Source organism: Nematostella vectensis, chromosome 2, assembly GCF_932526225.1.
Source record: "Nematostella vectensis chromosome 2, jaNemVect1.1, whole genome shotgun sequence".
Lineage (NCBI taxonomy): Eukaryota > Metazoa > Cnidaria > Anthozoa > Actiniaria > Edwardsiidae > Nematostella > Nematostella vectensis.
The window spans coordinates 8,069,275-8,095,182 of NC_064035.1; the positions used below are offsets into that span (position 1 = coordinate 8,069,275).

The window sequence follows — 25,908 nt, forward strand, 5'->3', positions numbered from 1 at the left end:
AAGGACTTCTGATCTAAATTTAGCACAAAAAGGCAATGACCCCCCCCCCACCCAAAATGTGAAATGTTATAAAATATAGAATGAAAAATATGGTTCTTTAAAGATATAGCGGAAGATGGGACTAAAATCACCGTTTGGTGCAAACCACAGGGGGATCCAATCGGGCTCCCCAGAATTTCGTGTATTCTTATTTGTTACAGAGTTTCACAAAATCTGAATAGCTAATCAGCTAATTTAATCGTGTTTTATTTATTTTCTTTTTAATACAAGCTTGATTCATTTCTAAAAATACCACAGGCAACCCACCAGAAATGGTACCCTACGTCGCTGTTGATTCCAAGATGGCGGCCGCTTGGAGGTCTGTTTTTCGCGAGGGCTTGTTTGATGGAAAAGTAGCAATCGTAACGGGTGGGGGCACTGGGATAGGCAAGGCAATTGCAGCAGAGCTCCTTAGCTTGGGAAGTAAAGTGGTAATCGCATCAAGAAGTGAGGAAAAATTACAGAAAGCTGCAGTCGACCTTGAGAAGTTTATTCCTCCGTCTTCTTCTGCTGAAGTCAAAGTTATTCCATGCAATATCAGAAAAGAAAGCCAGGTAGCTTTTATACATACTGATGAATTTTAAAGTGAGAAAGATCAAAATTCAGAAGACCCGCCGCAACTTTAGAAAAACTTTAGAATAACTTATTACAATAGTTCTACAAAAGAATTTCATAATTTCAAAAGAACGAGGAGCATGTTCGATTGTGCACGCTAACTTTTGCCAGCGTCCCGTCCTGAAGCGGACGTAAAAAAGCTGGAATGCCGTCCTGAACAGGACGCAACGCCGGCAAGAAAAGTGTGCGCGCGATCGAACATGCGAGAGGCGGCGTCTTCTTGTCGGCGTCGTGGATCTAAATCACCCTAATGAGGAAGACGTTGCGTGATCGAAACTGAAGGCGGCAGCGAGTAGACTAAATAAGCTTACAATGCAACCAAATGATGTAGTGTATTCCGAATAGCTATCATGTAATCCCCAAAGGTCACCAATCAGGTATTGGCCAAGGGTTTGGTTAGGGGGGTGTGCAGGGCCACATCTATACTTTTTTGCATTTCCATTTTGTATTTACTAGGTTGTTCTAGAAATCGAGGTGTAAAGTCCCATTGGCTCTGAATTCCGAAGTTGAAACTCATTGACCCCTAGCTATTTTCCAGTAGAATTTACAAAAAAAAAAACCAGAACAAAACATGAAGTTTTTTTTGTACATTTTAGTCAGGCAGTGAACTAGGCAGGTTTTTGAGAGAGTACATCTTCAAAGTTTCAAGGATTAGTCTGCTAGCCAGCTCTCCAGAGTTTCTGGATTCCAAGGGGCATAGGAGAGCCAGCAGTAAAGGCCTACCTTTTTGCATTCCACCCCTTTCACTGCTTGACGTCACTTGTCAAATGAAAGTGTCAGGAGATGTCAAATTGAACAATTCACAGCTGTTCAAAAAGTAAACAAAATCACCAACATGCAACAAATGGCCATCAAAATATTCGTTTCCTTTGAATAGACAAACATTACAAAGAGAGCATATTTACAAAATTTTAACACCAACAAAAACAGCAATTATTAGCAGACTTCCCATGCAAGTTAGACTTCTGTCAAAATTATAATGTGGGTTTCCAAGTGAAATACTGGAATTATGAGAAGTGCCAAGTTATTATTCAGCAAAAAAATATTCTATTCGCCTTTTGCGAAGGCCAGTGCTAGAAAGAAATCCTCCTTTATCTGTACAGGACCCACTTCTTCAGCTGAAGCAAATATCATTTGCTCCTGGGTATAAGAGTCATTCTTTAACTTAAGATCAAGCGGCCTTGTTTCTGAGGCTTTTTGCCTCCTTCATCTGGTCGCATATCAACCCTAAGAGCGAACAAATGACTAAAATCACCACCAGACTCAAAGCTGATGGCGCTAAAAATACAAGCTTTTACCAAAGCCGTCGGTAAAACCCCTAAAACATCTCTGCCGTCGTTATAGCAGACTTCTTCTCTCGTAATAATTAAAATGGATGTGGCATGCACAGTCGAGGGACAAGCCTAGGCTTATTTTAGATTTTGTTACTTTATTTGATGAACTATTGAGATTAGCCAACATGCAAAAACATAGGTCTTGCTGCTGGCTCTCCTTTCCCCTTTCCACAGGAATCCCGAAACTCAGGAGAGCTGGCTAGCAGGCTATTGGGAGTTAAAATATTCCCCCTCTTACCATATTTCCCCCATAGGTCACCAATCTAATGGAGTCCTCCATGTCTAGTTATTATTTTTCCTTGAAGGTCACTAATCTAATGAAGTCCACCCTGTCTAGTTATGGCCGGATAGACTACCTGGTTAATAATGGTGGCGGCCAGTTCCTGTGCCCAGTGTCTAACATGTCTTACAAAGGCTGGAATGCAGTCATAGACACAAACCTGAATGGAACATTTCTATGTTGCACAGAAGGTACAGTGAGTCTTAACCTTTTTTTTTTACAGAATGGACTTGTGTCCACAATAGATCTTCCATCGATATCTTTTTCATTTGGAATGGGCAAATACTGTAACTAAGGGTTTGGGATTGAAATCATAGGACTTGTGAGTCTTAAAGCAGCGATATCACCAGTTTACTTTCTATCAATAACGTAAAAATTTCTATGATTTTTGGCCTGCCTTTTGTCTTTTATTGGTTGAAGTTTCGGTGGCCTGACAGACGTAAACTGGTGCGATTGCCACTTCTCCCCTAACAAAATGGCCACCTCCTCCCCTCCCAAAATACATAAAATCTTCAATTTGGCAATAAGAACAACATAGCATGAGATAACAGAATTGGGACAGATGTTTTTATTTTCAAACGCTATTTTGATTCTTCCTCTAGATAACAGATTGAGATAAAAATGGACAGTCACAACAGACATTAGGGAACTAATGTGAGACTTCTATTTAGATGGCTATATAGCTACAGTTAGTTGTTTGTGTCATGATTTTTTTTATTTTTTTTTTGCAATTTCAGCCTACCGACTTTGGATGTCCGAACATGGTGGATCTATTGTCAATATTATTGTAGACTTTTTCAAAGGATATCCAAATATGGCGTAAGTGCCTTTTGTAATTATTGTACATCTCACTGAACAACTTACAACACAGACAGAAAGTATTTTAACATCCCATTTTAATTTTATGCACACTCAGTTAGCTCATCATCTAATTGGCTGGTGTAAACACCTGGAAGACAAATAAAAGTCTTAATAAAAAGTATTTAAATTCTATATACCCATGGCTGCTGGGGATTAGAGACTGATAATCTTACAAAAATTTGTAGCTTGTTTTTGTATTGCTCTGAAAGACAATGCTGTCTCTGTCTAGCCACACTGGTGCAGCGCGGGCTGGTGTACACAATTTGACAATGAGCTTGGCGGTAGAGTGGATCTCAAATGGAATTCGCATCAACAATGTAGCTCCGGTTGGTATTGTCAACATACAATGATGTAAAGGGAGAGCCACAGGCCCAAATATCTTGAGTTGAAAGGAGGATACATAGCACCCCCCTTGTAGCATAGATAGGGCTTAAGACCTCAAACTTAGTATAAAGTATGATTAATATCAGCCCGTTGCTGGAAGAAAAGTATGAATGGCGAGTGCCAAGGTTTGATGTTTACATTCTTGTTATGTTTCATCTGTAGCTTGCCCTTGCATTACTATTTGCATTGGTGTGGGCATTCCATAAACTTGTCATCATATTTGGCTTTTTAGGGTGTCATATTTTCAGAAACAGCAGCTGCCAACTACCCCATTCCAGACTTGTTTGAGAAAATCAGACAAACCCTACCAGCAAAAAGATGTGGGGAAACAGAGGAGGTCAGTAAAAATCTACAAGCAAATAGAAAAACGAGAGTGTGATAAGATTACCTCTCTGTCATAGCCATCAGTCTGTCTAAGGTAGTACACTTACCAGGCTACCCTATCTTAGCTGGTTAACAGTACTACCTCACCCAAACCTCTACATTTCACATTTTTACCTTGCTCACTTTAGTCATGATTTATGAAACTATCATAGGAGCTATCATTTCAACTGGTTTTCTATCCAGACTCCTCTACTCACTATGTGTAAAAAGGCTGCACAAAAAAGGTTACTTAAAATAGAAAAGGGAGACAGTGTACAAAATAGGCATGCAAAACATGCATGTGGGTACTGCTTGTAGACACCTTTTTCAACTAGACCCTGTGCGCAGGGTTGACTAAGATACCTGAGATCTGCAATTTGTTTTGGCTTTGTGTTGTGACATGTATGACAAAGATTTATGCTGCCCACCACCTTTGGATATAATAAAAATACATGTACAATCACAACACTGATTAGGGCAAGAAAGGTAAGCATCTCTTCAGGTGGGGATGGCCTCGAGGTGTGCTCCATAAAAGTAGACAGGGCTGATTCCTCAATTCAGGAAAACTTAGAAATGTGTTTGAATGGTTCAACGCCTGCAGTGTCCTGTCACGTAGGGGTCAATTTATTAAGAAACCCAAAGTGAGCTATATTGTATTAACAATATGCAGTCATATTTTAAACTAACATTATTTTAAAGTTAAATGAAAGAATATCCAGACTTGAAATTAGAGCATTATACTGTACATATTTTCATGGACCGAGATTAACAAGACTACAAGACAAAACAATTCTCTAGATTATATTAAAAATGTTCCATAAAAATAGAGCAGAATAGTAAAGAGCAGTAAAATGACATATTGTAATTTACAGGTTTCAGGTGCGGTGTGTTTCCTGCTATCGCCAGCAGCCTCATACATCACAGGTTCCACAATCAAAGTAGATGGTGCCTCAAGTCTGGTGTTTGCAAATGCCATGAAAATACCTGGTAAGCTTCTAGTTTTAAAGAAAAGTGGTCGTATAGTTACCATACTGACTGTTACTCAACTGTACTCAACTAAGTCAAATGATAAATGGCAGCTTGTTTAGATTTGTTAAGAGTTCATAAAACAAAAGTGTCAATGCATAAAACATGATGACCATGACATTGCTATAGTAAGGAACAGCATTCATGAAGCGCTATTTTTTTTTATTCAATTACAGATCATAATAATATGCCACTCTTTGATGACAGAGATGACTCAAACCCAAAAAGCAAGTTATAGAAGTTAGGTTACTACAGCTGCCGACTAGACATAATTACAGTAAAAAAACTGTATATTGTATCTAGGTCATATGAATCTATGAGGCCATGAGGCTCAAGATGGGACTAGTATTACTCGCATGATATAATTAATTTAGCTGGCTTATCTCTGGCTAATAAATGTTTATTCCCCAATGCCCATATTTTAATGACTGGTGGATTTGTGTCCACTGAGTTCATGTTTATAATTTTGTTCCATTTATTCCTCCAACTTTTCTTTATTGCCTTTTCTTTATTGCCAACTTTTCTTTATTGACTCACTGTCAACTGTTTTGTTCCTTCTCCTCAATAAAGTTGTCATTCGCCTATACCCGCTGTCATCTGTTTTGTTCCTGCTCTTCAAGAAATTGCTTGAGTGTTGCAGTGTCCAGAGGAATATGTAGATGCTCCACACCATCTGCCCCCTGAAGAAAATTGGAAACATTAAGACTTGGAGAGCAAACAAAGCAAAGGGTCTCTGTGAGAAGGGCATGCTCTATTGAATTACCCCCAAAAAGACTTAAAAAGCAAAAAAACAGAGGGTCTATGTAAGAAGGGCATGCTCTATTGAATTACCCCCAACAAGACTTGGAGAGTAAACAGAGCAGAGGGTCTCTGTGAGAAGGGCATGCTCTATTGAATTACCCCCCAACAAGACTTGGAGAGTAAACAAAGCAGAGGGTCTCTGTGAGAAGGGCATGCTCTATTGAATTACCCCAATAAGACTTGAAGGGCAAATAAAGCAGAGGGTCTCTGTGAGAAGGGCATGCTCTATTGAATTACCCCAATAAGACTTGAAGGGCAAACAAAGCAGAGGGTCTCTGTGAGAAGGGCATGCTCTACTGAATTACCCCCCAAAAGACTTGAAGAGCAAATAAAGCAGAGGGTCTCTGTGAGAAGGGCATGCTCTATTGAATTACCCCAATAAGACTTGAAGAGCAAACAAAGCAGAGGGTCTCTGTGAGAAGGGCATGCTCTATTGAATTACCCCCAATAAGACTTGAAGAGCAAATAAAGCAGAGGGTCTCTGTGAGAAGGGCATCCTCTATTGAATTACCCCCCAAAAGACTTGAAGAGCAAACAAAGCAGAGGGTCTCTGTGAGAAGGGCATGCCCTATTGAATTACCCCCAATAAGACTTGAAGGGCAAACAAAGCAGAGGGTCTCTGTGAGAAGGGCATGCTCTATTGAATTACCCTAAAAAAGACTTGAAGAGCAAGCAAAGGACCTTGGTTAGTAGGGCACACTCGATTTTAAAAAACAAGGGAAGGCCCTTCCTTAACAAGGTACGCTTCATTGTGATTTATAGTGATGTAGCATGTTTTCTTTCTTACCTTCCTGGAGCGTATAAGCTTGTGGTCACGAAATTCTGTGAGCTGAGCCCTCAAGGTTTGTTCGCTGTTCACAAGGAACCTTTCCCTGCACGCTGTATACAAGTCGTGCATCGCGATCCCTGGGAAGTGAAAACATATTGCAGCAACTATCACGAGGCAACTAAGACGTTATAACGAGGCAACGAAGACGTATCACGAGGCGCAAAAGACGTTATCACGAGGCAATAAAGACGTTATCACGAGGCAACAAAAACGTTATCACGAGGCAACAAAGATGTTATCACGAGGCAACAAAGATGTATAACGAGGCAACAAAAACGTTTTCACGAGGCAACAAAGACGTTATCACGAGGCAACAAGGACGTTATCACGAGGCAACAAGGACGTTATCACGAGGCAACAAAGACGTTTTACGAGGCAACAAAGACGTTATCACGAGGCAACAAAGACGCTATTACGAGGCAACAAAGACGTTTTACGAGGCAACAAAGACGTTTTACGAGGCAACAAAGACGTTATTACGAGGCAACAAAGACGTTATCACGAGGCAACAAAGACGCTGTTACGAGGCAACAAAGATGTTATCACGAGGTAACAAAACGTTATCACGAGGCAACAAAGACGCTATTACTGGGCAACAAAGACGTTATCACGAGGTAACAAAAACGTTTTACGAGGCAACAAGGACGTTATCACGAGGCAACAAAGACGTAACATTCGCGCGTTAGATGATGTTTTCACAAAACTGTCATTTACTCGGGCTTACCAATGTACGAGGAGTTGTCCTTTTCCTCCAGTTGTTTCTTGACTATGACGAGGAAGATGCCCTGCCCGTTCGGCGTAAGGCTGCGCATCACGTGCGCCATGGAGCTCAGGGCGAGTGCTCCTGACTGCTGTACCAGAAGAGAGTTCTCGTAAGACGTTTCTTCTACGTACGGCTCAAACGTCGACACATCATTCCACAGCCACTTGAATCGGCTGCACATACTTTGATCCCACACTAAGGCACAAAGTGCAAAATGGTCATCTTTGATTGAAATCACGGCCGCAGCAGGCGTTCGGTCACTGGGGGCACTGCCCTCCAATAACTATGAAAGCCATATGATTTTAGTCAGTCAAGCAGTGGTCTTTAACGGTTCTCTTCGTGTGATAAGTTACTGATTGGCTCTCTTGCGCTTGTGTTCACCTTGTTTTCAATTGTCAGGTATAGCTACATTAGCCTGCATACCAAGCGCCCTGGATACAAAGCACAAAGGGCTGAGGAAAACAGGAAGACCCCGCGCGCAAATGTAGGAAAAGGGAGACCCATCCCATCTCATTCTTCCATCTCCCTAGCGCGCGCCTCGTCACCGCTTCTCCTTTTCCCAACCCTTTAGGCTTGCTACGCAGGCTAAAGCTACACCAGCAAAGATGAACCAAATACCTTGTATAACCTGGTGTTTAAGCACTTTCAATGTTATGGACTTTCCTGGTGTTTAAGCACATCCAAGGTTAATGGACTTACCAAGAGGGGCATTGATGTGGTCAATACTTGCAATTATGTGGATCAAGGGAGATTCAGCAAGAAGACTGAGAATGGTCTGGGTCTGAAAAAATTGAAAATTTGAAATGGATAAAAATAATGACAAACTGGCAACAGATATGGATACATTCAAATTACCTTTTTGGACCGCAGCATCGGGCCATCAATATTGTGAATTATAAGATAGAGGCTGCCGGGAGCTGTAAACAACAGAAACAAAAATCATTGAACGCCTTTAACACCACGTACACAAAAAAAAACCACAGCGAGAAAGTCTCTTATAAGGGTCTTACCTTATCCTTTATTGAACATACCTTATCCTTTTTTTTCTCTAAAGAAGGAACCATCTTTCCCTTATTGAACATGTCGTTTACGTATAAAGAACTCACCTTTTCCCTTATTAAACATGTCTCTTATGAAGGTCGTCTGATCAATAACACTCCGGAATGCTCCATCGTGCTCAAGCACCTCCTCTGTTATAGTATTTAAAATCTATCAAAAAGATATTGATAATATCACACCACTCATTAACAGCAAAAGTAGGAGCGAACTGTTTAATGGGCTGTGAAAAACTTTGATGTATGTAACACAATCTCGATACAGTACATACTTGTTTTATGGTAATGCTGGGAAAGAACCCATTGACTACAAGCTGAGTGAGCCCCTGCAGCATAGAACTTCTGAACTGATCCATAAGCACCTTCTTTGAACCCATCCCATAGAAGAGAAGGTTGAATCCATGTCTGGAAAAGCATACCCATTTACAGCACTTCAGAATTTACCAAACATTTACTGTTGGATATTTGTACAAGCAGTTTCAGCCCAGTTTCAGCCTGCAATGTTGGCGCTGTTAAACGAAAATCTAAGACAATGACTGGAACTCCATGTGAACATGCAAACAGTTCAGCTGCAATGTTAGCTGTTTACACCAAACTTTAGATGATGACTAGCACTCCATGTGAATAGGCAGTACTTTTTTGCGCCATCAAGCAACATGAAGTACTATCATGCAACATCAAGCAACATGAAGTACTATCATGCAACATCAAGCAACATGAAGTACTATCATGCAACATCAAGCAACATGAAGTACTATCATGCAACATCAAGCAACATGAAGTACTATCATGCAACATCAAGCAACATGAAGTACTATCATGCAACATCAAGCAACATGAAGTACTATCATGCAACATCAAGCAACATGAAGTACTATCATGCAACATCAAGCAACATGAAGTACTATCATGCAACATCAAGCAACATGAAGTACTATCATGCAACATCAAGCAACATGAAGTACTATCATGCAACATCAAGCAACATGAAGTACTATCATGCAACATCAAGCAACATGAAGTACGGCTTAAACAATTACACTATGGAACTTTGACTGATTTAAAATTAAAAATTTGGCTATGAGCAAGCTACATAACACATGTAATTTCCTAGATATGAAGGATTTGCCTTTAAACCATTTCTAGGATTTAACCTTCAAGATTTCACCTTGATCTGTACCTGATTTGGAAGACCCACTTGGAAAAGAATGAGCGGTATTTGGCATAGAGTTTGACACACTCCTCCTGGTGTGTAGCAGAGACTTGCTGAAGGTGTTCTGACAATTCCTGCAAGGGAAACATTAATAAATCCGTTAAGCTTTTTATCAGATTGAGAAGTACACTTTAAAATAAAAAAAACAGACCTCTTGGTCCATTAAGGGCGCTCCCAAGCTTGCAAGAGTGCGGTCGGATGTCAAGCATTTTGTGCTGTGATGCACTGCAAAGTATTCCTGTATTATTTCCTCCTGAAAGCGTTATTTAAACAGTTAACATAAAATTTAGTACCACCAACTCTCACAATTACAGGTATGTAGGAATTGTAGTTCTGTTTGTAATAACGAGGTGCCCATGATGGTGGGATGACCATTAGACAAAAGTTGACTGATATCACAAGCACTAAATGAATACCTTTACATGAAGGTTACAATTTAATGATTTCTACTTATCTATGTAACACATTTGAGAGAATCTTACAGGATTGTCTGTCTCTGACCTCTTGTAGGGTCTGTTGAAAGGAAGAGTAAACACTAGGTACATTTATATTATTCAAGTGGCCAAAGTCTCCTCCACAAAGGTCCTTTTGAGTTTGTAACTTTGGGGACTGTGGCTATTCACAGTCTAACAAGTTCAGGCAAACTGTCTAAGTGAAGCTTCCTTGCCAGATCTGGATCTAGCTTTTCTCTGAAGGGGGGGGGGGGGGTGGCTGAGTGACAAAGGAGGGAGGCTTAATTGTTTTTTTTGTTAAATATGGCTTTCTTGCAGCCCAAAGGACCCTAGATCTACTACTGCTTGTAGGCTACAGCCCGAGTAACAAAGGAACAGGTCTCTTTATAGAGAAGTTGACTTGATCTAAATAGTCTCAAACGTTACATCATTGCTCAGCCATTGTATTTCATTTTTTTCTTTTTAACCCAGTCCTACATAATAGGCCTATTACATCAATAAAATAGGATAATTTTGAAGTTTATGATGTATGTTTAATGGTTTAACAATTAAGAGACTTACTGTGCATCTTCGTCACTGGAACCATCACTGTATTCCTCTTCTGATCCATCAGGGACTAAAAATCATTGTTTAGTGATGATTGAAATGGTATTTTAACAAAGATATTGCATGGTGGGTAACTTTTTTGAAAACATGATGTATTGTGGAGAACTTCTAGTAATAGATAATGCATGGTAGAGAACTTCTAGGAATACATGATGCAGGTTGGTGAACTCCTCCAAAAATACATGATGCATTGTGAACTTCTAGGGAATACATGATGCATGGTGGAGAACTTCTAGGGAATACATGCGATGCATGGTAGAGAACTCCTAGGGAATACACAATGCATGATGGAGAACTTCTATGAATACATGATGCATGGTAGACAACTTCTATGAATACATGATGCATGGTAGAGAACTTTTTTGAAAACATGATGCATGGTGGAGAACTTCTAGGAATACATGATGCATGGTAGAGAACTTCTATGAATACATGATGCATGGTGGAGAACTTCTAGGAATACATGATGCATGGTGGAGAACTTCTATGAATACATGATGCATGGTAGACAACTTCTATGAATACATGATGCATGGTAGACAACTTCTATGAATACATGATGCATGGTGGAGAACTTCTATGAATACATGATGCATGGTGGAGAACTTCTAGGAATACATGATGCATGGTGGAGAACTTCTATGAATACATGATGCATGGTAGACAACTTCTATGAATACATGATGCATGGTGGAGAACTTCTAGGAATACATGATGCATGGTAGAGAACTTCTAGGAAATAGATGATGCATGGTAGAGAACTTCTAGGGAATTCATGATGCATGGTGGAGACTTCTATGAATACATGATGCATGGTAGACAACTTCTATGAATACATGATGCATGGTGGAGAACTTCTAGGAATACATGATGCATGGTGCAGAACTTCTATTAATACATGGTGCATATGGTGAAGAACTTCTAGGAATACATGATGCATGGTAGACAACTTCTATGAATACATGATGCATGGTGGAGAACTTCTAGGAATACATGATGCATCACAAATCCTTAAATTCCAAGATATTATATCATATCTCAACTGTCAATTCATGTTCAAATTTTACTCAAAATTATTACCTACTCCATTTAATAATTTCTTCACACCCATCAGCTCAAGGCACACGTATGAAACCAGGCTAGCCTCGAGCTCATCCTACTGTCTTCCATCAGTTCGTACAAACTATGGCAAGTTCAACATTCACTTCCAAGGAGTTATAACATGGAATAAAATCGACTACTCAGCTAAGCAGCTACCCTTTAACCAAATCAAAAAAACTATAAAAAGAAATTTCATAACCTCTTACTAGATCTGAGACGTTTTTGCCATGTATATTTTCATGTAATGTATAATTTTCGCTCTGTATGTTCCTTTCTTATCTAAGTTTATTCATACATTCTTTTTCTTTTCGTGTTTGCTTGTCTATTTTTTGCTGTTTTTTTTATACTTGTGCCTCGTCTGACGACAGAATCTCGTAAGTTATTTAATTTTGGCTGTCTAGCTAGATTAGCTTTTTTGTTATTTCTAGACAGCCAGTACCCGATTTGTATTAAAGTATTTAGTCTTGTATTGTAATTTCATCTTGTGGTACAAATAAAATATATTGTATTGTATTGAATTGTCTTGTATGGTAGACAACTTCTATGAATACATGATGCATGGTGGAGAAATTGTGCTTTAAATGTATCTGATTTGAATATATACCTATATATTTTTCAACACACACCTCTTAATGCTATTCTTTTACCCTGATGAGGTGTAGTAGGCTTTGATCTCTGGAACGCAAAAAACAAAAACATGCCTTTTTCAGTATACAAACACTGCATTGGGAACTGACAATAATAGCATGTATCAACCATTCATCACTTCTCTTAAGCCTGCAGAACATAACATAAGTGACCCCCAATCCCACCCGTCGAGAAGTTGTGTTTGCCTGCACATAATTACACTTTGGCTTGGCTTGCTCTAGGCCAGAACAATTCCCCATTCCTGATTACTGTAGTATCTCATAATTAACAATACTGAAGGAAGAATAATTCTGTGAGCTATCATTATTCTACCATATGATTTTATTATTCCATCTAATAGGAATTCTGAGAGCTAAAAGCATAATTCAAATGATACTGTACTATTCCATCAAATCGCAAATACCTTTGTTTTGTCAGGAGAGAGGTCTTTGGCTGATGCATGATTGTCTACGAGATAAAATACAGATCAGTAAAAATAATCACCTGTAATCAAGAGCAAGAAAACCAACTAATCTCACCCTGGTTTCTTTTCCTGGCATTAGCTTTTTCTTGAGTAGCACTCTTAGGGGTTTTTCCCTTTATTGACTTTGCTGATTTGGGTGTTTTCGCTGTAAGGTGAATGGCCTCTGATGCTATAGATTTTAAGCAATCTTGTAAGCATTTCCTCTCTTTCTCATAGTTTATTCAAGTAAAAGAAATACAAAATAAACCAGTCTCCTGTACCAGCAGCTGCTAAGGAGCCAGCTCGGCGTGGGGTTTGAAATCCAAACACTTCCTGTCCTGTGACGGCTGATTCATTCCCAAGGGCTAAAAAAAGAGTATTTTGAATGTCATCATCAGCATCTGTACATTTTTAGCATTTTCTGCTATACATATTATCCCATCCAAACTTTTGCTGAAATTCAGCTAGAATATGCTTCCCTAAAATCCTTGCTAAGGCGAAATTCACTGAAATTTTAAAAGCTTTTGTAGAGCATAAGACTTAAGGTAAATTTTGGGTGCTTTCATCATAAATTATATGTAAATTCAGTTAACTTGGGTTGCTTTACATTTAAACAGAACTGTCCAAGGCATTGAGGTAAATGCTAGCCTGCGAGCCGGCTCTCCTGTGTGTTTTCGTTGTTTAGGATCCCCCTGGCGCAAAAAAAAATCAAGAGTGGGGGAGGGGGAAAGAGAGGAGAGAAGAAAGGAGAGGAAAGAAAGAAAGAAAGAAAGAAAGAAAGAAAGAAAGAAAGAAAGAAAGAAAGAAAGAAAGAAAGAAAGAAAGAAAGAAAGAGAGTCATGCCCGCCCACGTTGGACGACTTAGGTGAAGTTACTTTGACAATAGCTGTCAAATCTAGCCAATAACAGACACAGAACACGCAAACATAAAATGATAGTCGTGCAGCTTTATAAAAATAAAGGTTTCTTTAGTGTAAAAATTCTCTAGGGAAATGAGGAAAAATCGACGACAAGAAAATTGCACCAGCCCGTTCTGTACCTACTGTGAATATGTAAACAGAGTTTCAAAGTCATGTTTGGGGATACAGATAAAGCACAGGAAGCTTCAACAGAAAATATTTTATTACCGTCTAAACTCTTAATGAGACAGTAGCCGCGGGACTTTTGCAAACTTATGCGAAGAAATAGGATTTGATTGTGAAGCAACAAAATCTGCAGACTTATCAAGCCATACATGCATACATGTGCAAGGAAAATATGAATCTCCACAGATTGTACAAGCTAGTTAGTTATACTCTAGTGGAGGCCAGCAAGGAAAACAAAACACAAGTTTGAACAAACGCTTGCTCCCACGAGCGTTTGTACCCCAGATCGAAGTCCGCTTCAGCACAAACAGTTTCGTTGTAGTCGCAAGTTCGTCATCTTCCTGTAAAAGGGTAACAATTGCTGAGCTTTTGCTCTTTCTTTATAACGAATTCTGAAACTTTTATCCTTGAAATTGTTTGTGTTATCGCGTCGTTTAGTAATTGTTTACGTGGAATGCATAACGATCGGGTCTTGTACGGTAAAACAGACATTTCTCTCGGAAGTGTGAGGGACCGGGCGAAAAAAAAATACAAAAAGATATTAAGTTGCGCAACGTGATATTCCTTGGAAAACAAATGATGACCGTGACTTTTCGCTGATATGCGAATAAATTTAATTCTTATAAGTTACTATTTGTTTTTTTTTAGCGATCTTCATAAGTTCCAGCTTCTTTTATCCTTGAAATTGCTTTTGTTATTGCGTCGTTGTAGTGTATTTGGCGGCCAATATCTCTTTCTGTCTGCGGCATGTTAACACATTTCTGACAAGGTGATGACAGAACATCGCAACCAGCCAATCAGTGATCTCTGTTCGCCAACGGGAAGCACAACTCAAGACCCCTCTTTCCTGCCAGCTCTCCTTTCTTCCTTGCTTTTTTGGTCGCCACAGGAATCCCAACACCCCCAAAAAAGAAATTTCCGAATTAACCCACTGGAGAACCGGCTAGCAGTCTAGGTAAATGCTGTTTAAATAGTATCACACATAAGACATGTTACTGATTGTGGATTAATTTTCTGGCAAAAATATTAGGGTCTACTCACCTTTAGGGACAATTATTTTCTCATTCTCACTCTCATCATCCTTGCCACTTGAACCTTCCTTGTTGTCATTATCATTGCCATCATCAGTATCATCTTCGGTATTCTCATGACCACTTGTATGGCTCCCTGTGTCATCGTCAGAATCTTTAGAGGCTGGTTTAATAGGCTGTTGCCTTGGTGGAAGCCTTCTTTGTCTGGTATCCCTCAATTTATGCTGATCTTTAGGGTCTTTGGCAGCTGTCAATCTGGAGACTGCTCCTACAATACAATAACAAACAAATACACAATCGAAGTAATGGTGTCGCTCCTCAGCTATAAACTGGATTAATGTTATTTTTTCATATTTTCCAACAGTTGTTTCAATATTTAAAAATATCTCTGTTTCAAGCAACCAGCAAAAATAAAGTAAACACGAATTCCTGCCTGCTCATTTACTGATCAAAAAATCCCAAGCAAGGTTTGGAGACCCAAAACATAACGAAGCAAGACTTAATCCTAATATGAGGTAACTATTTTAAAAATGTTTAGGTACTTTTAAATTCTTACATGTCACGTGTTTAGTTGTATTCAAAACAAAACATTTCTTTCACTTCGAAAAAAAACCCGGGTGATTCTGCACCAGTACTTATGTTGTAAGAGTTGAGATAATAGCTGAAAGACCTGTAGAAACTCACTCGTTTGTAATCTAGAGCTTCTTCGATGGACTTCTCGGACATCTTCCAGTTCAAGCTTGTCCGCCATTTCCCTTCAACCGTGCGGCTCGCTGTGCATTATGGGCACAACAGGGTGTCCGCTTTCGAGGGTTTTTGCTTTGATTTTATTTTTCATTTATTTTCAATTACTTTTCAATCACTTTCAACAAAAAAGTCTTGAGATTAACATCAAAATTTATTTTTCTATGATATCGAGAGTATAATTAGGGCGCAAACGAGGCTGTTTCATTTGGTGTTCGAAAAATACGGTTGCCTCGCTTATGATTTAATCCTAATAAAATTACCCATCTGCTGCCGAAATTCTAGAATATCCCAAAAGCCAAATTCCAAAACTCATGCTGAGAATAACCAGAAAGTTCTATTCTTTGGTCTCCCTGTGTTTCCCACGTGGTCAAATTCCACCAATCAAAAATGCTCGCATGTGGCACGATTGTTTATTCCAGAGCGGCAGAGAATTTTCTATTCCCGTCACCATATTTAGTGCCTCCGAAGTTGGGCTTCTTTGCCTACCCCCTACTTTTTCGGCCCTTCCTCCTGTTTTATTTCTTCCCTGAACTTCCCTTTCCCTCCTTGTTTGCTGAACTGTTCTCTGAAAACGTCTTATCGCCGTCAATTTGGACTCAAAGTGCGACTACGTCTATAGTCGTGACCGATTTTGGTAAGTGAAAATTTAGAACAACTGTAACGGCGCTGGTAACTGGTGCTCTCTTACGCTGTGTCTGCATCGTGATCTCTCGTGCTTTATATCACCTTTGATTATGATTAGAATTTTCTTCAATCTTTGTTTAAATTCCCTTGGCGTTAACGTGTCTCTAGTCGACTATAATAAAGTTTTCCCTGGGGATATTGTGTGTTTTCGATCCTCTACTCGTACGGCTCTTGGCTTTAGACAGGTCCCAGTGAAAATAATGATCTGTTGACCATAACGGTTAAACCAGGAATATTTAGTAATTGTTTACGTGGAATGCATAACGATCGGGTCTTGTACGGTAAAACAGACATTTCTCTCGGAAGTGTGAGCGACCGGGCGAAAAAAAAAAATACAAAAAGATATTAAGTTGCGCAACGTGATATACCTTGGAAAACAAATGATGACCGTGACTTTTCGCTGATATGCGAATAAATTTAATTCTTATAAGTTACTATTCGTTTTTTTTATAGCGATCGTCATAAGTTCTAGCTTCTTGTCTTGTAAACATGCGAGACAATAATATTGCCAGACGTGTCAGAATATATTTATCGTCCTGCTTATTATCATAACAGAACTTGCAAAGATTTTTGTTTCTTATAATAATACGTGATTGAGGTTATAGTTAGAATATTCACATCAAGTTGGCGTTTTTTTCCGGAAGGAATAAATAGTGATTTAGTTACCGGTATTTTCGAAGATCCAATATGAAGTTGAACGTAATAATTTCAATCCGGAAAGCGTTTCAAGGGGCTATCATTGTAATGAAGGGTATCATTTACTCATCGGTTACATTGAATAAAGAATCACCTAAAGATATATTTCAATATTTTTCTTGAGTTTTTTTTTATGTTTTCCAGGTAAAACTGGTGCTCATTACCTTTACCAGTGACCCCATTAACTCGCCAATGTTGTAAATAGTTAATGGTACGTTTATTTTGAAGATCCCATCTCCTCACTATGAGTGCCGACGAAGAACAAGTGGCAAGCAGGCCTGCGGAGTCAAGGCCTGCCAAGGGGCGGGGCCATTCCTCAAACCTTGTGCTTAAAATGATTATGCAAGGAAAGGTAAATGATATAATCATAAATAAAACAACTTGCATAAAGTGGACATAAACATATATCATTGAAAACAGATACTGACATAAATGTCATAATTATCAATCTCAAGCTGAGATTATACAACCACCTAGAGCCAATTTTTCATATAGCAGACAACAAGCACAGGTCCAAACTTATCTACATATGTCAGTTCTATCGTATTGTTCCCTTGAATTATTACAGGCTAGCATTCTTACACGGATGAGGGATAAGGATGTTTCGTTAAAATATTGTGAGGTATTAATAGCTGACTTTTTTATTCTACCAGGATATAGGAAGTATCATTGGCAAGGTGAGGATAATTCTTAATAAAATTTGAAAAATTATAGGCACAGTTTTTCCTTATTGATATTTCTACATAGATTTTCAAGTTTAAACCAAATGCCTGTTTTGCTTTTTTTTCTCCTCTGTCTTTGTTTCCTCATGTTTTTCTTATCCCCCCCAATAATCATTTTCCCATGTAAGAGGACGCCTCCCCCCCCCCCCCCCCCCTCGTCCTTCCATTGCCTAGGACTGTGCAACTACTGTGTTGGACTGTACTGTATGTAATTGTATATTTGCAGGAGGGATCAACTATTAAACAGTTCAGACAAGAGGTAAGTTTGTCAAAACCTGCCTCTAGGATTTGTGCTGCATGCGATGTATCTTTTTTATTTTATTTTCAGTCTTTCACTGTAAAACCATTAGAAATCATACAAGCTTTGAACTTTGCTGTCTTCAGCATGAAATGACAAATGATAGACTTCCAAATGGGCCACAAATCAAAAGCTGTGCTCTGAAAACCCTTTCACTGCTTTAGAATTGCCTGATTGTATGAACCATTTTATTACATGCAAAAAATGTTATTGTACACTTTCACTAATTGGCCAAAGGTTGTGGGTATACATATTTTTATGTCGTAACGCTGCGTTATAGCTTTAGCGTCTTAAATTTTGAAATTAAAAGAATAAAGAAAGAAATACTCCTGCTCCCATGCTCTAGAGGAAGAAATTGTGAGCAGAAATGAAATATTTATTCTATTTTTTTATTTAATGTTTCTCTATTTTAAAAAATGTATGCTAAAAGAATTACAATTTTGTAACCATTTGCAGAGCAATGCCCATATAAATATCTCAGATGGCTCAACTCCTGAGAGGTGGGTCCATTTCAAAGTTGAGAGTTCTAATTGATTTAATAGTTTGATTGATTAATAAATTAATTAGTCAATTCATCCATTCTTCCATTCATCCGTGATTGCTTGATTGATCAACTGAATGATTACATACCCATAAGCTCTAGCTTTTAGCAGGAAATTTCTCAAGCTCTGAATTCTTGAATTTCGCTGCTAAACCTGCCCAGTTCTAATATTTATTCATTTTTATTTATTAAACACCAGAAAATAGTACCCCAACCCCATACAGACACTCAGACCATATTACTGTATCTCCACCGTGCAGACAGACAGCAGTACTCCTCTCTCAGCAGAATCCTTTCTTCTGTAGATAGACAGTAGTACTGTACAATACCCCACCTAGCTTAACATTTATAAGAGTTGGCAGCCATGTAGAGCAGTCTATACCAGTGTTTTAAAAATCTCAACTGAACCCCAGCTTTCCTTGCAGGATAGTTTCTGTAACTGGAACAAAAGATGCTGTTGTCACAGCATTTGCACTGATTGGACAAAAACTTGAAGATGAGTTGAAAAGTAATTCTAAGAGTAACACAACCCCACCTGTTACCCTACGCCTTATTGTCCCAGGGAGTCAGTGTGGCTCCATCATTGGTAAAGGGGGAGCTAAAATCAAGGAGATTAGAGAGGTAAAGAAATTGCCTGGAAATGACATTCCCCAATTGTTAATTGTGCAGTATAAATGCAATAAATTTGTTGAAAGTTCTTGAGATTTGTCTGGACATCTTTTCGTATCTTTGTGTTAATTATTGTTTTACTTCTTTTTCAGGTGTCTGGGGCATCTGTAGTGGTAAGTCTAATTGCTGGTTGAAAGTTTTGGTAAAACATGCAATGCTATGTTTTAAGAATAGGCCTTTTCAATTGGCCTTTTTCAAAAATGAAATTTGAGGGAGAAAGCAAGGCTTGTGCAGGTCAGAGTTTGTTTACAGCAGACAGCTGACTATAAAAAGCCCCACTTTCTCACACAAATTAAATCACCTGGAAAATAGCACATTTTTGTATACTCAAGTGAAAAGAAAACACTACAGATAACCATGTACTCAGCCGTAGAAGTTGTACACTCCTGCTTTTTGTTTGTTTATGTCAAAGGTTGCTGGTGAATTTCTTCCTGGATCATCTGAACGAGCAGTTACACTTTCTGGTAAAGACTGCACAATAATAGGCGTAAGAAAATTAAGACTTCCACAGCCATAAGACAATTTAGACTTCAAAATAAAGATGTAAAAGCTTGTCAAAAGGAGGATGATTTGAGATGCAAGATGACTGCCTACACAGCCCAATACATGTCAATTATTATCTTGTTTTCTTTTGAATGTATGTAAAACATTATCTTGGGATGAAAAACTTGTATATTTTTCTTAGAAAATATATATCTAAGGGGGGCAGGCTTGGCACCCCAGATTACACAGATGAGTAATATATCAGGGTCTCGTTTATGGAAAACATGAGAAAAGCCTTTGCACAGTTTTAATTAAAGCTTTTATTTCAGGAACACCTGAGGCTCTAGAGACCTGTATTGACCTCCTCTGTGGGGTTATGATAGAAGTAAGTCATTTGATAATTAGAAATACCATTCACTACTCACTACACTACAGGTTAATGTACCCTGATGAGATATGATTTCATGCTATGACCCTGTGATGACAGATAAAACAATATATTAAAAAAAACAATTTTAAGCTGTTCACTCCCTTTAGCATGGAGCATTAATAAAATAATTTAATAAAATTTCTCTAGTTCCCCCCAAGAGGACACCCAATGCCGTACACACCACATAAGCTTCAGCAACAGTTTGGATTCTATGGGCCACCTCAGGTAATAATTGTATTTCCTGAACAATAATTTTTCTCAACAAAATTTGTTGAATAAAAATGTCCTTCTATCAACCTTTAATAAACATGTTGTGCTTTGTAGGGATTTGGATACCCTGGCCCATATGGAATGCCCCATGCATTCCCAAATGGCTTTATGGCTGGTAGAGGTCCATATGGTGGTGGAAGGAAAGGCAAAGGGCCACCGCCCCCACAGCCTGGCCCGATCACATCACACACGATGACAATACTTAAAGGGGTAAGCATTTTGATTAATTGCCACCGCCTGCATAAGACATGAATGTTGGTTTTACCTCGTGAATGCAGAGTTGTTTGTATTGCACGGGTGTTCTATTTGTATATCATCATGAATGGGTGTGCTGTTTTTATTTTAGGCTGTTGGGAGTATCATCGGCCAAAAAGGGAGCTATATCACTGGCATAAGGTAATAGTGACGAGGTCGTGAAGTAATAGTGACGAGGTCATAAGGTAATAGTGACAGGGTCATAAGGTAATAGTGACAAGGTCATAAGGTAATAGTGATAAGGTCATAAGGTAATAGTGACAGGGTCATAAGGTAATAGTGACAGGGTCATAAGGTAATAGTGACAAGGTCATAAGGTAATAGTGACAAGGTCATAAGGTAATAGTGACAAGGTCATGAGGTAATAGTGACAAGGTCATGAGGTAATAGTGACAAGGTCATAAGGTAATAGTGACAAGGTCATGAGGTAATAGTGACAAGGTCATGAGGTAATAGTGACAGGGTCATAAGGTAATAGTGACAAGGTCATAAGGTAATAGTGACAAGGTCATAAGGTAATAGTGACAAGGTCATGAGGTAATAGTGACAAGGTCATAAGGTAATAGTGACAGGGTCATAAGGTAATAGTGACAAGGTCATAAGGTAATAGTGACAGGGTCATAAGGTAATAGTGATAAGGTCATGAGGTAATAGTGACAAGGTCATAAGGTAATAGTGATAAGGTCATAAGGTAATAGTGACAATGTCATAAGGTAATAGTGACAAGGTCATGAGGTAATAGTGATAAGGTCACAAGGTAATAGTGACGAGGTCATGAAGTAATAGTGACAAGGTCATAAGGTAATAGTGACAAGGTCATAAGGTAATAGTGACAACGTCATAAGGTAATAGTGACAAGGTCATAAGGTAATAGTGACAAGGTCATGAGGTAATAGTGAGAAGGTCATGAGGTAATAGTGAGAAGGTCATAAGGTAATAGTGACAAGGTCATAAGGTAATAGTGACAATGTCATAAGGTAATAGTGACAAGGTCATGAGGTAATAGTGATAAGGTCACAAGGTAATAGTGACGAGGTCATGAAGTAATAGTGACAAGGTCATAAGGTAATAGTGACAAGGTCATAAGGTAATAGTGACAAGGTCATGAGGTAATAGTGACAAGGTCATGAGGTAATAGTGACAAGGTCATGAGGTAATAGTGAGAAGGTCATAAGGTAATAGTGACAAGGTCATAAGGTAATAGTGACAAGGTCATAAGGTAATAGTGACAAGGTCATGAGGTAATAGTGTCAAGGTCATAAGGTAATAGTGACAAGGTCATGAGGTAATAGTGACAAGGTCATAAGGTAATAGTGACAAGGTCATAAGGTAATAGTGACAAGGTCATGAGGTAATAGTGTCAAGGTCATAAGGTTTTAGTGATAAGGTTCATGAGGTAATTTGGTAGTGGTATTTGGCACAGTGAATTTGGTAGTGGGCTTGATAACTTTAAGTAAAATGAGTGATTTCCTACAGGCAAATGTCTGGTGCGAGCATCAAAATCGGAGATAGTGAGAATGGAGATGACAAGCGAGAAGTGCTGATCACAGGAACAGCAGAGGCCGTAGGCTTGGCACAGTTCCTTATCAATGCACGGTAAGTCATGCTGAATTCACACCACAACTTGTAAGCAATATATGGTTAGTAATGCTGCATTCACACCACAACTTGTAAGCAATATATGATTAGTAATGCTTCATTCACACCACAACTTTTAAGCAATATATTCACACCACAACTTGTAAGCAATATATGGTTAGTAATGCTGCATACACACCACAACTTGTAAGCAATACATGCTTAGTAATGCTTCATTCACACCACAACTTTTAAGCAATATATGGTTAGTAATGCTGCATTCACACCACATTTTGTAAGCAATGCATGATTAATAATGCTGCATTCACACCACAACTTGTAAGCAATATATGGTTAGTAATGCTGCATTCACACCAATACGTAGGTAAAGTGCACCCCTTGGTCCCCCACAGTCACAGTCATTACTTCTTGAAGAAATACCTAATCGCATGTTATAATTATAACTGTGCGCACTACATCAGCACCTACGGTCAGACATGCAACATTCAAACGCATTAGAATATAGAATACAGCCAATGTGCTGTAAAAAGGATTGAGTCGCTCAGTGATTCGCACTTAGAAAATTCAATACTGAAAAATACACCTAAAACGACTGTGCAAACTGAAATTGGCAAATGTCAGTTCTGCGTCCTAAAGAAACCATGTCCCCGAATATTTGTTCCAAATTCAGAAAAATGTATATAAAACATACGACTATCCATAAAATGTTATTAATTTAAGGTTCTGACATCGCTTGAGTTTATTTACAACTTTTATTTTAACAATTACCATCTATGAGCACCTTTCGGTCGTAGAACTTCCATTTGGCGATTGCCATTCGCCGGCTGGCAGGCTGGCAGCCTTTATTTTATTATCGTTTGCATCGATTTTATTTCGGAAGAAAAAAAAGACTTATAACACAAGTCGCATTCAGATTCTTTTAGCCAAAAAGTACTAACTATATAAAAATCGAACTTGCGAAGAAGCCTCCATACCTCTCTGTTTGAACTGAATAAGTACTACACGTTTTCCCTGCGTTTGCTTGTTTAGCTTTTTCTGTCTGTTCGCCATAGTGTTTTGTTTCGAATTAAATGTAATCTTAACGTCAAATCTGAGTATCAACAAAAGTACTTGAAATTACCTTTTTTTTGAGATGAAATGTGCATTCACTTTTACAAATGGCCTTTGATCTGCCAAAGTTTACAGTGTATCTCTAATTACAGTGGAGGTAATTCCTTATTTTTATAAGTATCATTTGGAGTTTAGGAGAAGATTTTCTAATGTCCTTACCTTGCAGGTTGAGACAAGACGGTAAGTCACCAGTCGTGACCGACAAAGACAAGCCACACAACGCGGAGAATGGCGACGACGAATGAGCAACGGGCGTGCCCCAAAATGCACCCTTTTCTTAATGATTTGCAATGTGTTATACTTTTTAGGTGTTTATTAAAATATTAGAGACTATAGCCCAAGACCAAGTCTTGTAAAATCTAGGAATGAAATGTAGATAAATTGTGGGAAATATATGCTGTGAAGAGCTATTGTGTGTGTCTGATGTTTGGCGGATTCCGAATCAGATAGTTACCCATATTGCAAATCAATGCAATAACTGATACCCAATTCATGTAATTACCGATATCCAATCCATGTAATAACCGATACCCAATCCATGTAATAGTCGATACCAAGAGAGCATAAGATAAGAGAGGGCAGGGGCTCATAAGTAGGGGCAATCAACTTCCCCACATTCTGGTACTATATAAGTGTCACGGCGTTTCCTAGGATCAGGCTATTTTTAGACGCGCGGATGAGCCAATCAGATTCAACCATTGTGTTGACGTTTTGGCTGAGCTCAACTGTACGCGCAGTCTCAGACAAAAAGATATGTTCTCTCTTCGGTACTTTGACTTTTTTGCTCTCTTCTTTAATATGAATCCAACCCTAACTATGACTTTGAATTCTAGCTTGCAATTCTTTTGTTGGACAAACCAAACCGACGGATGATGGATAAAGAAATATTCTTCCTAACTGCAATTTGCGCGTGCAGCCTCACGTCACTCGCGCGCGCGACCAACGTCAACGTAGCTGATTGGCCCGTTCGTGCGCGCGCGTCTAAAAATAGCCTGATCCTAGGAAACGCGGTGACATTTATATAAAACAGATGATTGCCCCTACTTATGAGTTCCTGGAGAGGGACACTTTGGTATTACCCGCGCGCCATGTCGATCCCGAATCTGGCTATTTTTAGTAACCACCACCCCACCACTGCGCGTGAGGATTTACTCCTTTTATTTTGTCCTACTCCCCCTCAGGTTGCGTGTTATTCTTTTGCCAACTCGATAGGAATGAAAAGAGATCAAGTAAAATAACTCGGAAGAAGAAAACAAGTCTAACTTAAGTAAGCAAGATTGGCAAATATACTCACAGAAAGCTAAATCCCTGATTAGTTTGACTGTTTTGTTTGTCTGAACAGCGAAATCTAGTGAAGAAAAAAGAAAAAACCGACGAGCGATAAAATGGCTGTGATACCGCGTTTGATTCAAATCCCGACTCAAGCTTGTATAATAACAATTTATAATATAACATATAATAATAACAACATCAAAGAAGTACAGTAATATCTCCCTCTTTATTTCCTCACTTTTACAAAAGCTCAGCTTGCTGGCTTTAATCATCACAAAAATGTTTTCCTCGCTACAAGGATAGTATTACGGGAATGTATTTTTCTTGGATTCCTTCTCAATTCACCGGAATATTCACAAAAATCAATATCATATCTAATGTCTAACTTACAGATCTCGTTTGACCATTAGGAAGATAATGAATGTTGAGAAAACACGAAAAAGCAGCAAGTTAGAGCGAAAACGGTGTTTGAAGCACGAGGTTTTCCGCACTTGATTTTGAACGAAATTTTGCAATCCTCAAAGTACTACATCCACGGCAACTGCCCGTATCCTTGATGCTAGAATGAAATTTTCGATGGTATTTGTGCAAATAGGGTGTTGTTTTTTTCGGCTTCAAGTCACAGAACAGCGGCAAACAACAAGATGTAAATGCCAAAGCGCGGGGGTAGGGTGAGTAAAAATGCTCACGCGCAGTGGTGGGGTGGTGGTTACTAAAAATAGCCAGATTCGGAATCGACATAACGCGCGGGTGTCCCTCTCTTATCTTATGCTCTCTTGTCGATAGCCAGTCCATGTAACACCATGATCACCTCGGATGCTTTTGTTTTCTGAGGGACGATAACTATAAGGGAGATTTAGCTTCTAAATTTAAATTTAGAAAACGACAATCTTTTTTTGTATTCTAAATTTCCTTCTACATCAGTGCATGAGAGAAATTTAGAACCAAGATGATTATCTTGTTTCCACCAGGGAAACAAATATAAGGCAGCTTCCTGATTAGCACAGGAATAGACCCTGTGCCATAGTAATTGCGTAAATCTCGTGATACCTAAACAACGTTAGACTAGATCCATGTGGGATGATTTTTATTTATGTACGCATGCGTTTTTATGGCGTCAGAGAACAAAACTGTAGAGCGGATTTTGAATGTGTGAATATATCATTTTAGATTGTTTGTGCAATTAAATAGGGTTGTCTATAAG

The 25,908-nt window shown here is 38.8% G+C and overlaps 3 protein-coding genes across 3 annotated transcripts; 2 read left to right on the plus strand and 1 right to left on the minus strand.

Moving 5' to 3' along the window:
- The first annotated feature begins 310 nt into the window (after positions 1-310).
- On the plus strand, positions 311-5,486 carry LOC5514311 (peroxisomal trans-2-enoyl-CoA reductase). Its single transcript, XM_032383946.2, has 7 exons — positions 311-593; positions 2,294-2,459; positions 3,006-3,087; positions 3,359-3,455; positions 3,746-3,850; positions 4,749-4,863; positions 5,079-5,486. Exons 1-7 carry the CDS (start codon positions 312-314, stop codon positions 5,138-5,140), a joined length of 909 nt encoding a protein of 302 aa, XP_032239837.2. The 5' UTR covers position 311; the 3' UTR covers positions 5,141-5,486.
- On the minus strand, positions 5,410-16,064 carry LOC5514310 (origin recognition complex subunit 2). Its single transcript, XM_001634447.3, has 17 exons — positions 15,613-16,064; positions 14,939-15,196; positions 13,094-13,177; positions 12,889-13,002; positions 12,774-12,817; positions 12,349-12,397; positions 10,577-10,631; positions 10,046-10,076; positions 9,715-9,816; positions 9,531-9,637; positions 8,623-8,755; positions 8,402-8,504; positions 8,151-8,212; positions 7,995-8,076; positions 7,257-7,490; positions 6,491-6,609; positions 5,410-5,582 (listed from the first exon to the last, which is right to left on the minus strand). Exons 1-17 carry the CDS (start codon positions 15,677-15,679, stop codon positions 5,496-5,498), a joined length of 1,731 nt encoding a protein of 576 aa, XP_001634497.3. The 5' UTR covers positions 15,680-16,064; the 3' UTR covers positions 5,410-5,495.
- Positions 16,065-16,108: 44 nt separating this feature from the next.
- LOC5514309 (poly(rC)-binding protein 3) lies at positions 16,109-23,842 on the plus strand. Its single transcript, XM_048724291.1, has 14 exons — positions 16,109-16,309; positions 17,284-17,407; positions 17,709-17,732; positions 18,004-18,036; positions 18,532-18,575; positions 19,042-19,237; positions 19,378-19,398; positions 19,698-19,749; positions 20,098-20,153; positions 20,346-20,423; positions 20,523-20,678; positions 20,815-20,864; positions 22,200-22,319; positions 23,599-23,842. Exons 2-14 carry the CDS (start codon positions 17,300-17,302, stop codon positions 23,675-23,677), a joined length of 1,017 nt encoding a protein of 338 aa, XP_048580248.1. The 5' UTR covers positions 16,109-16,309; positions 17,284-17,299; the 3' UTR covers positions 23,678-23,842.
- The last annotated feature ends 2,066 nt before the right edge of the window (positions 23,843-25,908 follow it).

What these genes read in the sequence shown, in the direction of transcription:
- LOC5514309 (XM_048724291.1), top strand. Translation starts at nt 17,300, where the DNA reads ATGAGTGCCGACGAAGAACAAGTGGCAAGCAGGCCTGCGGAGTCAAGG. An exon ending in AGCTATATCACTGGCATAAG is followed by an intron (nt 20,865 to 22,199) that starts GTAATAGTGACG and finishes GATTTCCTACAG; the next exon opens with GCAAATGTCTGGTGCGAGCA. An exon ending in CAGTTCCTTATCAATGCACG is followed by an intron (nt 22,320 to 23,598) that starts GTAAGTCATGCT and finishes CTTACCTTGCAG; the next exon opens with GTTGAGACAAGACGGTAAGT.
- LOC5514310 (XM_001634447.3), bottom strand. Translation starts at nt 15,679, where the DNA reads ATGGCGGACAAGCTTGAACTGGAAGATGTCCGAGAAGTCCATCGAAGA. An exon ending in AAGCTCTAGATTACAAACGA is followed by an intron (nt 15,197 to 15,612) that starts GTGAGTTTCTAC and finishes ATTGTATTGTAG; the next exon opens with GAGCAGTCTCCAGATTGACA. An exon ending in GGACAACTCCTCGTACATTG is followed by an intron (nt 6,610 to 7,256) that starts GTAAGCCCGAGT and finishes TTCACTTCCCAG; the next exon opens with GGATCGCGATGCACGACTTG.
- LOC5514311 (XM_032383946.2), top strand. Translation starts at nt 312, where the DNA reads ATGGTACCCTACGTCGCTGTTGATTCCAAGATGGCGGCCGCTTGGAGG. An exon ending in ATATCAGAAAAGAAAGCCAG is followed by an intron (nt 594 to 2,293) that starts GTAGCTTTTATA and finishes TTTTCCTTGAAG; the next exon opens with GTCACTAATCTAATGAAGTC. An exon ending in GCATCAACAATGTAGCTCCG is followed by an intron (nt 3,456 to 3,745) that starts GTTGGTATTGTC and finishes TTGGCTTTTTAG; the next exon opens with GGTGTCATATTTTCAGAAAC.